The sequence below is a fragment of the Dromaius novaehollandiae genome, chromosome 13, assembly GCF_036370855.1.
Source record: "Dromaius novaehollandiae isolate bDroNov1 chromosome 13, bDroNov1.hap1, whole genome shotgun sequence".
NCBI lineage: Eukaryota > Metazoa > Chordata > Aves > Casuariiformes > Dromaiidae > Dromaius > Dromaius novaehollandiae.
Genome location: NC_088110.1, coordinates 4,124,536 through 4,135,520, shown reverse-complemented (window position 1 = coordinate 4,135,520; position 10,985 = coordinate 4,124,536). Strand labels below are relative to the sequence as shown.

General features: G+C 39.7%; 1 protein-coding gene across 2 annotated transcripts in view; it reads right to left on the bottom strand.

The window, feature by feature from the left end:
• Positions 1-302: 302 nt before the first annotated feature.
• The window catches only part of CBFB (core-binding factor subunit beta), a 48,669-nt gene continuing 37,986 nt past the window's right edge, over positions 303-10,985 (bottom strand). For both annotated transcript variants that reach the window (XM_026112120.2, XM_026112119.2), the window contains exon 6: positions 303-2,608. In XM_026112120.2, coding sequence (XP_025967905.1) covers positions 2,586-2,608 — 23 coding nt within the window. In that variant the 3' untranslated portion in view covers positions 303-2,585. The remainder of the gene's footprint in view (positions 2,609-10,985) is intronic.

The following is a 10,985-nucleotide window of genomic DNA, read 5'->3' as shown; positions in this document are numbered from 1 at the left end:
TTATAAAAGCACACAGAGCTGTAGGGAAGCAAAATAAACATTTTTCCCAGTAAGTGACACTGCTCCCTTACTTTAAGGCTTTTCAGAGAGCCATTAACACCCTGGATAGTCCATAAATAAAGGGGGATGTCTGGGTTAGTTTAAACGACCACTGGATGTCACTATTGCTTTAAAAATGGACATCAGCTCAGACTTGCAGTGACAGTGCACCAGAAACATTACCCAATATTCCATTAATCCTCCCCAAACACAGAATATGTTAGTGCGGATTACCAGGATGTCGGAAATAAATCCACAGCAACTTGTTTTCACTACACGGAAGTTTATTATGAAAGTTAAACATACAACACAAAAAGTAGCAAAAGCAATCCTGTAGCTTAAGGCAACTCTTACAGGAGATGAATTCAAGAAAGATGATGCAACTTCAGTTTAAATAGAAATTATGAAAAATATCAAATTGCATCAATAACTTAAAATGCACTTTAAAAAGTCTGCACTAACCAGCAGAGGGTAAGGGCTTGTGATCTTAATGCCAGCATTAAGATATCATAAGCAGCAGAATGCTAAATGATGATAGGGAAAGTTCAGTATTTACACAAAGATAGCAATGTTAATATCTGATAGCATCATTTCCTGTGTACTTATGGTTTAAAACCACTGTCTGAAACGTTAAGAAAACCTTTTAAAATAAATCTTCAGACTATTCCATCAAAAATACACAGATGGCAGAGAAGATCCAAGGCTAGGGATGCGTGTGTATGCATGCGTGTGTCCCTTAAATAACTCATTGCAGCAACACTTTAGAAAAATTATTTCTTTGGGGGAAGAAAAGCGAGAAGAATATGTGGCCACAGAGTGAAAAAGGTTATCTTCCAGGTGAATCACATTTAAATTGAAGTATCAAAATATTTCTATTTGATGACATTTCTCACAGTTTACAGTTATTGACATTTTTTAAGTGAATGTTAAATATTCACACTATTAACATACAAAGATTCTCCTTCACATTGACATTTGTTTATATTTTTGCAAGACCTCTTTTGCATCAATTGTTTTGCCATTAATGAGGAAGGTAATTATCTTAATTACAGAATTAATTTAATAAAGATTTAGCTGTTCTAATCATACAGAGTTTCTGCTTTCAAAATCATTCTTAAAATACTGAAACTAGATCGCTTATTTTAAAAAGGTATTTAAATGACACTTTGATTAATCAGGCTGTACAGAAAGCACCGCATTTTGACAATGCCAAATGGCATCACATTTCCAATCTGTTTTCTTAGACTACTGGATGCAATGAAAAACTTGAAGTCCATTGACCAAAACCCCCCAAAACAATTTGCACAAATTAACTCATCCCAAATCTTACCCTGTTAGAAAATGCAATATATACTGCAATGTAGTTTTAATTTGCATAAGATTTTAATAGAAGTGTCCTATGCACAGTAATGAGGTTTTCTGCACACAACCTCATCTCAACTTTTCACCATTCAGCACAACTTTACAAAAAGCGTAAGATATAAAATATACTTAAAGCAGCTATCTTAAACATGATTTAATACATATCACCTTGGCAGCTGATCACTTTTGTTCCCAGTTTAGCATGCTGTCAAATCTAATCAGAGTTGCAGTATCCCTTCCAAGAACTATTTAAAAAAATCCCTGAATAAAACAGAAGCCAGCCTGCGACTTCCTATGAGTTTCAGTAAAGTACTATATACAGGGGTATAATAACCACCCAAACTCACTTAATACAGAATAAAATCTAAGATAGATACTGGGGCAGAATGCATGAATATACATACACACACACATATATACCTGTGTGTGCGTATATATAATATATATATATAAAGATATTATCATTTAAAAAGTGGAACCAATGAATTGTTAGCAGTTAAAAGAATACTGCAACTGTAAGATACAAACCTGCATGGTTTGAAATTTGATTCCGACAGCTCTGCATCACTGGGTTTAGCTTGGAAATATGCAAAATAATGTCAGCAGTTTTCAAAAGGTCTTGCAAATTTAGAAAAAAGAAAACTGAAAGAAAGGTAAGAATGCATATCTAAAATAAAGCAGGAGCACAATAAGGACAATCAAAATTTCCGAAAGCCCATATTAAAAAAAAAAAAAGCTTGGAATGCATTGGCTTCCAGCAGTTTACAAAAAAACAAAACAAAAAATTAATCTGTAATATCTTGACCTATTTTTAAGTGACAATTTTTATTACAGTTGAGAAAAATGGTTTTATAGCTGCATAAGTTTCCATTTCACTAAAATAGTGCCAACAAAAATAAGTTTGCATAGAAAAACAAAATTTCAAATTGCCACTGGCTACATGCTTAAAATGGGAAATGCAGGTATCGTAACATAAACATAGTGCAAACCATGGCAGTTCATGGTGATTTTGACTGCCGCAGGTCAGGAAACAGACCATAGTATACCCAGTTATCACAGTTTCTGGTCTTTTAATCTATCCTTTGCCAAGTAGAAGCAATGCATGTATGCAGACCCATGGCATGCCTGCTGCTGTCGATTAACGTAGTTTGAGGTCATCGCCACTTCCTAGGTTAGATCCAGGACTAGGGTCTTGTTGCCTTCTTGCCTGCATTAAACGAACACATTTAGGATCCAAAAAATGATTCAGAAATTATCAGTTAATTGTATTAAGCACATGCATAAGACCACAGACAATTCCAAGGCAGAAAATTCACATTTCAAGCAAGAACTAAAGCATTCATTTTCAACATGAAAATCAGCCTCCATCCCCACTCCCCCATCCCCTCTCTAGAGGGGCACCGAGCTTTGGCTCTGCCTTGCCATCCCGTTCAGGGCCAGCAAGGCCGGAGGCTTTCTCTGCTCAGAGAAGATCCCGGAGGCAGCATGGGTGTGCGTGTGCACCCCCAGACTCAGCCTGTGGCTGGGATGCTTCTTGATAACACTCTATATTGACAAGAGACTTTGAGAAGAACAGTAAAGACAACAGTTTTGTGCCTCTTCTGCCAAAAGACATTTTTGCTTTGAAATTCCCTCTGTTAACTGTTTTTGTAAATGCTCTTTGTAAATGCTCCCAGGTTCAGGATCTTGAGAAAGGCTACAATGCAAGATGGCAGGATAGGTTACATCGTTGCCAGATAAATTTCCCCTTAGTATATTTGTGTGATTGACAGTTAATTTGGTTTTCTTTTGGAACAAAGACTTCCACATTTATACATTAACAGCCCAGTACAATTTAATCTATAGATTGACTGAAACAGTTTAACACTTCTTAAAGCTGGAGTTTCTCTGCAGCATATACTTCATTTTTTGTGAAACCTATATAATTAGCAATAATTCAAAGCTGAAAATACTGTGGTACTTATGACTGCATCCCTGTATTAGAAAACATTCATAATGTCAGTTCTCCTTCAAAATAAATGGCTCTGTTAAACTGCTTGAGTTGACAGCAATTTCAAGAGGACATTAAGGACAGTCAACATCAGTCATAGTAAAAGAGACTTACCTATTATCTCCACCTGAGGAATGCACATGCATGTAGCTAGTACATTTTTGTCCCAGAGGGCAAATCTATCTTGCCTGCTGATTTGCTTTTATTCTCTTGCTGGATAAGTAAAGAGCTAACCTTTTAAGTGAAGAAATCTGACCAAGCAGCACCCCTCCACACACACACTGTATTAGACATGCATAACACTTTTATTGTGTGTTTCTCAAAAATGCAATGCTGAATTCTTTCCTGCTTTGTTTGGAGAGCAAGATCTATTTAAGAATGAAACAGTTTATTCTTTGTAAGTTATGGCTATGCCAGTTTAAAAATAAATTCCAGGAGGAAAAAGCTATTCATCTGCAATAAATGCTAAGAGTTCAGAAGCATCTGCTTTTTAAAAAGAAATTAGCAAAAGAAGGCAAATACGCATATTATTATTATTTTTAAGAGCAACTAAGTTCTCCTCCTTCCACTATTAAACATACCCGTACATGTTAGATGACAGCTATGCTGCATTTCTTCTAAGGCAGTAAGATTCAACCTTCATCCACTGCGAACATGTGCAGGAGAACACAGCTGAGAAGAAAGTCCAAGATGTCTCCTGCCAGGCAGAGCTCACTGAGGGCAGACAAGCGCCATGTGCCACTTCTGCAACTGAACATCATGCTCCTTCCCCTTGATTCAGGCTCATAGCCTGAGTATTTTTTCTCCTCTGTACATATCCAGACTGTTTTTGAACCCTGCTGGCTTTTGCTTCCTCAGTGTCTCAAAAATCCCCCGTTTTCTCCTCTTTGCCCTCCACCCAGCACAAGACACTGCTCAGCTTCTCTTTCTTGCCTGTTGGTCGTAGATCACAGCTTCCATTTTATAATCACTCGATTAGCTTCCTTCCTACAACACACAGCTTTGGTTTTGTGCACTCTACTTCTCCGGGCTGCCCGTTGCTCTCTACCCCTTTTTGCTACTTTAACACCGTCAATCTCAGCTGAACTTGCCAGTTGTGAAAACATCTTTGTGCGCACAAACTACTCCCCTGCACCACTTCTTCTGCTGTATTCCCCCTTTCGACTATGACCACCTTCAAACACTGGCCATACTCAAGTCCTTGTAACCTGTACTGCCCAAAAAACTCAAGTTTTCACCTGAATAACGAGCTCTGATTTAAAAATGCAATGAGAGTTTCACAGCTCAAGGCTGGGTAACAGGGTGGTAGGTCTTCAAAACCTGCCCAAAGCGATCGAGTTTGTTCCCTGAAAGTTACCAGGAAATTGTCCTAAAAAGGTTTGTTTTCTGCCTGCTACACTGAAATCCTGGAGAGGATATTAATGACTTCCTGTCTTCGAATGTCAATGGTAGCAACAGCTAGAGCTGACTTGAGAAAATGGGAGACAAAAAGCATTTAAAAAACCTGTCAGAAGAGATTTATATTTCATGGTGAGGATCATCTACATTTTCTCAGTTTCCTAGTGGCACATGCTAATATTAATATGCTGCAAATGCTGCAATTAAATACTTTGAAAGCCACGCATGCACTTAAATTTCAAAGCACTACGACTATTCTGGGAACATCCAAAACATGTTAGCTGTTTTTTAAGACATGCTAGTATCTCGATATTTTTATGTTTGCGAGTGTATAGCTGGCACTTTGCCCTTTAACTACCACTGCTCTCCAAGTAGGATCAGGGGCCACATTCTCAGCTGGTGGAAGTCATCATCACACAAGAGCTGTTCAGTATAGCTCCACTGGCTTCACCAGCTGAAGCAACCTGCCATGTTCAGTGCCAGAACAGACAAAAGCGCTCCAAAAAAGTGCGCAAAACAAGCGACACCTGCCCCCTTACACAGACTTTTCATACCTGGTTGAAAGAGGCAGAAACAGACCTAACACAGGCAGTTGTAGCAGTGAAACATGCAGCTCGGGCAATTATCAAGCTTTCACGACAGCACTGAATAATACAAGTATTTCAACTAAACTGTGACTGCTGCTCGGAGATGCTCCTGGGCTGCTTCTGAGTCATTTACTGACACCGAGGACGTCTTCCCGCCACAAGTGCAGTTACCCCGGGTCACACCCTGCTGCGTGCTCTGCCCCACGCTAAACGGCAAATAAGCCCAGCCTGGCAACTCCCAAACCCTCTGCCATGTACCGCCAGTATCGCTTTCTCCAGTTTGGACTTTTCCCTCTCTGCACGTTTCCCCCTTACCTACCATTCTTCTTGCCTGGCTCATTTTGCCCTGCTTGGAAGTGCAATTAGTTAGCTGCACCCACAAGGAGAAGTAGTCTTGCCTCCATCTCCTATATAAATGATGATTTAAAGTTTTATTTTCCTTTCCTACAAATAACCCCATTCCAGTGAGCTCGAAGTTCATTCAATAAATCCCTCTAGTAATCAGCACGTTTTCAGGGAGGCTGTTCCCTCCTGCACCCTCTTTAAGGGGCCACTGCTTAGAATTGCATGTTTTAAGTATCACATTCGATATCTGGTACATTCATGTATCAAGTAGCAGTGTCAGCTGGATTTTAGATTTAGGGGAAAGACCTCTTGCTCTGTTCTATCTACACCGGTCATACTCAAGACTGAAGAAGTGATCTGTTTTTCCCACATGCAGAAAAACACAGAAACTGCCAGCCAACATCCCTGTGACGCACCAAACCCCAGCTTTCTCAGCAATCTGAGGGATCACATTAAAACAAACAGGTCTCATTGCACACAGTGCTAAAGATTTTAGATGTTAAAAGGCCTATTCCTTCCAGCCACTGAAGCAACTTTTTGACTATCAATATCACTGTGGAAGGGTTAGTGAGTGAAAGCCATACTTAATTTTTTCTTCAACAAGAAAGTAAACTGGGATGTAAAGTTTTTCCTAATACAAAATGGCCGTTCTGCAAGCCTAAATACATACTTCTACAGACTAATTTAAGAGCTGTACTAAAATTAACAAAAGGATAACAGTTCCTCTTTGCACACATTTCTGCTGTTGTCCAAGACTATAATGACTTTTTGTTTTTAACTTCTTCCCTTTTCTTCCAGGAAGAAACAAAGGCATGCACTATCTTTAAGAGATACCAAAATCTTATTTATACTGATCTGTTTTGTTACTGGTTTTGTACTCAATACACATTTTCTACACTTACTAGAAAAAACAGCAAGTTAATGCTGCTGTACTTCTGCTTTAAAAGCAACAGTTTCCTCTTCAGAACCCAAATTATATGCACAGCAATTTTATTGTCAAATTCCAGAGACGACTCCAAGGTACAAGGAGCATATGGTTGCATTTATACTTTTCCTAAAGTGGCCTTTTCTTTCAAAACATATGAAAGAATTCACATGATTTATGACATCACTGCGACTTGCAGGGTTTGCAGAAGCCACTACCGAACAACTACCAGATTTGCCCTTTCAAGTGATACACAAAAGGCATGACAAATTACCCTCAAATGTACTGAAAGCAGTCATTACAATGCCTTACCAGTATCTGTGGATAAAGGTGTAGTTTTGCATTTCAGTAAGGGGGATTTACACATGGAACTTCTAAATGTCGGAGTGACAGCTCAGCCTCACTTAAGACGCTCTCCTTCATTTGCGCTATACTACTGTGTAAGAATACGTAGACGTGAAACATCCTTAGTCTGTCACTCAGTATCCTGCCAAAGCATGAGCACAGTATGCAATGACTACTCTTGTGCTTTACATGTTGAAAAAATGTTACAGCTCTATATAAAATTAAAAACACTCCAGTGCTGAAACATGGCCATTTCTGAAATGAAGAACAAGAGAAATCGCCTTGTATGCAGACAGCAAGCACACTGTCGAGTATCAGGAAGCAGGTGATATTTTTGGCTGCTGACAAAGGGCAAAATACAACTTTGATTAAAAAAACGCCACCAAATTCTTAACGTTCACTTGCAGAAGAAATCTGCCTACCCGAATGGTGTTATCTGAAAGTTCTCCTCACAACGTATTACAGGAAGCTAAAAGTTCCCTTTTACAGATATAAAAATGACAATTTCCAGAATTCTCTCTACTTTGGTTCCCATACTCTTAGCACAGCTAATCAATCCTCCAAATTGCAGCATTCGCTGTAATTTTTGAAATGCATATCTTATGAGTATGAAGCCATGCAGAAGCATCAGAATTACTCTCAGTGAGTAATGAGCCCAGCTTCGTAAAGATAAAGGAGACTTGCTTCAATTAAAAAAGATGCATCTATCTTTTGCAATTGGGAAATGGAATATGCTGCCATGAGTCATGCATAACGAGTCATGAGAAAACAGTAGTTATTCATCTTATCTCAGCATATTTCACTTTTCAGTAAAACGCTGATTTAAAATTTGAAGGAGGAATACGCTGAATGTTATTCAGCTGCTACTTAGCGAAAGGCTCTAAACTCTAATGCAGTTATTTCAGCTGCTAAATCATTCCCTTTGGGTCAAATCTGGAATTTGCAAAGTGATACAGCAGGAAGTCTGTTGGCACAAGTATTGGGTTGTAAGGAAAAACTTGTTAATAGTACACAGATCCCACCACTCTGGTAATGTTCCTAAAACTGAATGTGTTTTAATCAACACCACCAGTTTCCTTCCAAATATCCTGAAATTGAATAGTTAATGCAATGGATACACACGGAGTTTCAATACCCAAAAATACTCTGCACTCAGCTTTCAGCACATGAAGCCATGCAAATCTTCTGCAATACGGAAGGAATTATAACTGGCCACAAGCCATTTAAAACCTCTAAAGTAGGAGATGGTATGATGATTGACTGAAAGAATTGCAGGAACGTATTTGGCAGAAAACATTGCAAAGCCTCCTATAACATGCTATTCTAGATTTATTCACACTGGACTGGTCTACTGACACCACAGGGTGAATAACATACTAACAAACAACAGGAACATTTGTAACAAAATCACCCTGGACTTGAGGGTAAACAACAGGAAAGGCTATACGCTGCAGTACTCTTGCACCTACGCTCACTTCAACCCTCTATTGCTGAGCTTTCTCCAAGCCTAAATACAGGCTAACTGGTATGGGCTAAAAGCCACAGCAGAGTATAACTTACTTGCTGTATTTTGTCAATTTTCTTCTTAATAAATGAGATCTCTTAAAGTCATTGAATCATTAACGAGAAACCGTGGCTCTTTTGGACAGGGATCACATTGGAGCATTTCCATCTGTTACTGGGGCACTTGGGTAAAAGCAGTTCCAAGAATAATGGCAACTAAGGAAGAAGGCACATAAGCACTTCCTCCAGCAGCCAAGACAGTTGGACACCATCCTCCTCCTCTTACCCCTCAACCCTGACCCTTGCTGCAGTTTGGCATGTTTTCAACAATGCCCATATAAATTTCTTAAGCTGGCTTTGAGAAAGTTTCTGCAACTACACCCTCATCATGAAAATCATGCCAGCCATCACTGCTACGCTATTTGCGCCATTCTCTCATTTCTTCTATTTGCAATACCCTCTGTTCAATTCTGTTAGCCCAAAACCCTGCAGCCACTCCTGTACAAATCCTTAGATATGACCTGTCAAACATAATGTCTCTAACCCAATACGCCAGACCTTATGAGGTGGATCCCTACACACAGGAGTTCCTCCATCTGCTGGCCACTCTGACTTTCTGAAGGTTATGGAGCTTCCTGCACATTTTCAGAGATTTGGGACACACCTGAGAAAAACTCCCTTCACCATACGACTTCATCAGAAAAAGCTAATGCAGTCCCACAGCGTGGCTTATGTTGATAACTCTGAGAAAGCAGAACTGAGGAAGCTGGAGCTAAATTTAGGAAGGATGGACATGGCTGCCACGAAAATGACCCTCCCTTTCTATGAATTACTCAAAATAAGCAGTCAGAATTGGGACCTCTGAATACCAGGCAGTAAAATCGCAAAATCAATCTGCACTGCATATACACTTGGGATGCTAGTGAAAGGGAGGGAAGGGAGAATTTGGAGAAGGGCTGTCACAAAGAGTAGCCAAAATAAAGTCTTCTCGCGGACCACTCCACTGCGATTCTTTAATTGCATTCTGGCAGCTCCATACTGCTGAAATAGAGAGAGCAGATGCATTATGTGCCTTGGCATCTGTCATCTGTAATTTACTAAATAAGTGAAAAAAAATCAGGCTATGTTATGAAAAACTAAACAGTCAACATTTGGATTCTCTTAGAATGATTGTCAACCTACTGAAAAGAATTAAAAAAACCAAAAAACACAACAAAACCCTTGAACTTGAGAGCACACTGCAGATGATTTTCTTAAAGAGAGTACACAGTACCCCCCCCAGATCAAGCTCCTCCTAATGTTTGAATACTTTTATATATACATATATATATATAATTTTTTAATGAATCATCAATCCTGCTAACTTAGGCAGACCAGCACAAAGAAAAGCAACAAGCTGAAGGCTCTTTAAATCCCTGATTAATGCAGATGTTTGAACACAGAATTCTGCCCATGCCTCCGTTCAATTACTGTGAGTTGTACAATATTCAAGAGAAGAAGAGGGGAAATTTGGCCTTCTCAGAATTTAAGTCAGCAAAGCTGCGCCACTAATATACACTAACAGTGACAATTTGTATTAGCACTCTTGTGTCGTGGTCAGCCTGATGGCGCAGCCTGTACACTCCCAGGTCTCCGACAGGTTTGCGGGGAGACTCTCCCTCATAGCCTTCACTTCTCAGGACAGCTCAAGCTACAGCAGCACGAGGAACCCCTTCATCACTATAAATTGCATCTCTAAGTAGCTAGCTGTCAGTCAGGGATATGATTTTTACCCCTTCCCTAAGCAGGTGCAGCTATCATCATGAGACTTTGTAGGCTAGATCCAGTGCCAGAAGTCGCTTTGTTTGCTGGCCATGCTGCCCAGTTTACAGTAACCCCTCCTTTGCACTTAACTGTGGGAAGGAGAAGTATCCTTGGTCTTTCTTAATTATGCCAAACATCACTTAAGTTATTCAAATAATGGAAAACAGTCTCTCATAGTTGGTAAGAGGTTATTTACATGTTAGTCCAAAGTCCTAGTGTCCTAACATCATGAACTCTATACCTGATGACTCTTTTCTACTCCTATACCCATTCATGGCCTTTCTTATAAGCTGACTGAAAGTTGAAACACACAATTTTCTTGCCTATACCCATTCATGGCCTTTCTTTTAAGCTGACTGAAAGTTGAAACACACAATTTTCTTGACAAAGACTATACATATAAAAACCATTTAGCACCGGCCTCCATGAAGATCCATTTCAAGCATCCAAACTACTTCTACAAACAGGGACCTCCTCACCGAAGAGGACTCTGCGCTGAGCTGCTGCTCTCCCACCACTGGCTACCAGAGAGCTGTGGAGCACGGCCAGGCCAAGCAGGCACAACCTGGCTGTGAATTCCTGACGCACTGCTGCCCAGAGTCATTGCAACGTCCGTGTCTTTGCTTAAAATGCATCATGAAGCTACAGACAGGGGTCTACTGGATTAAAGTAAGGGCGAGCTGAGAAA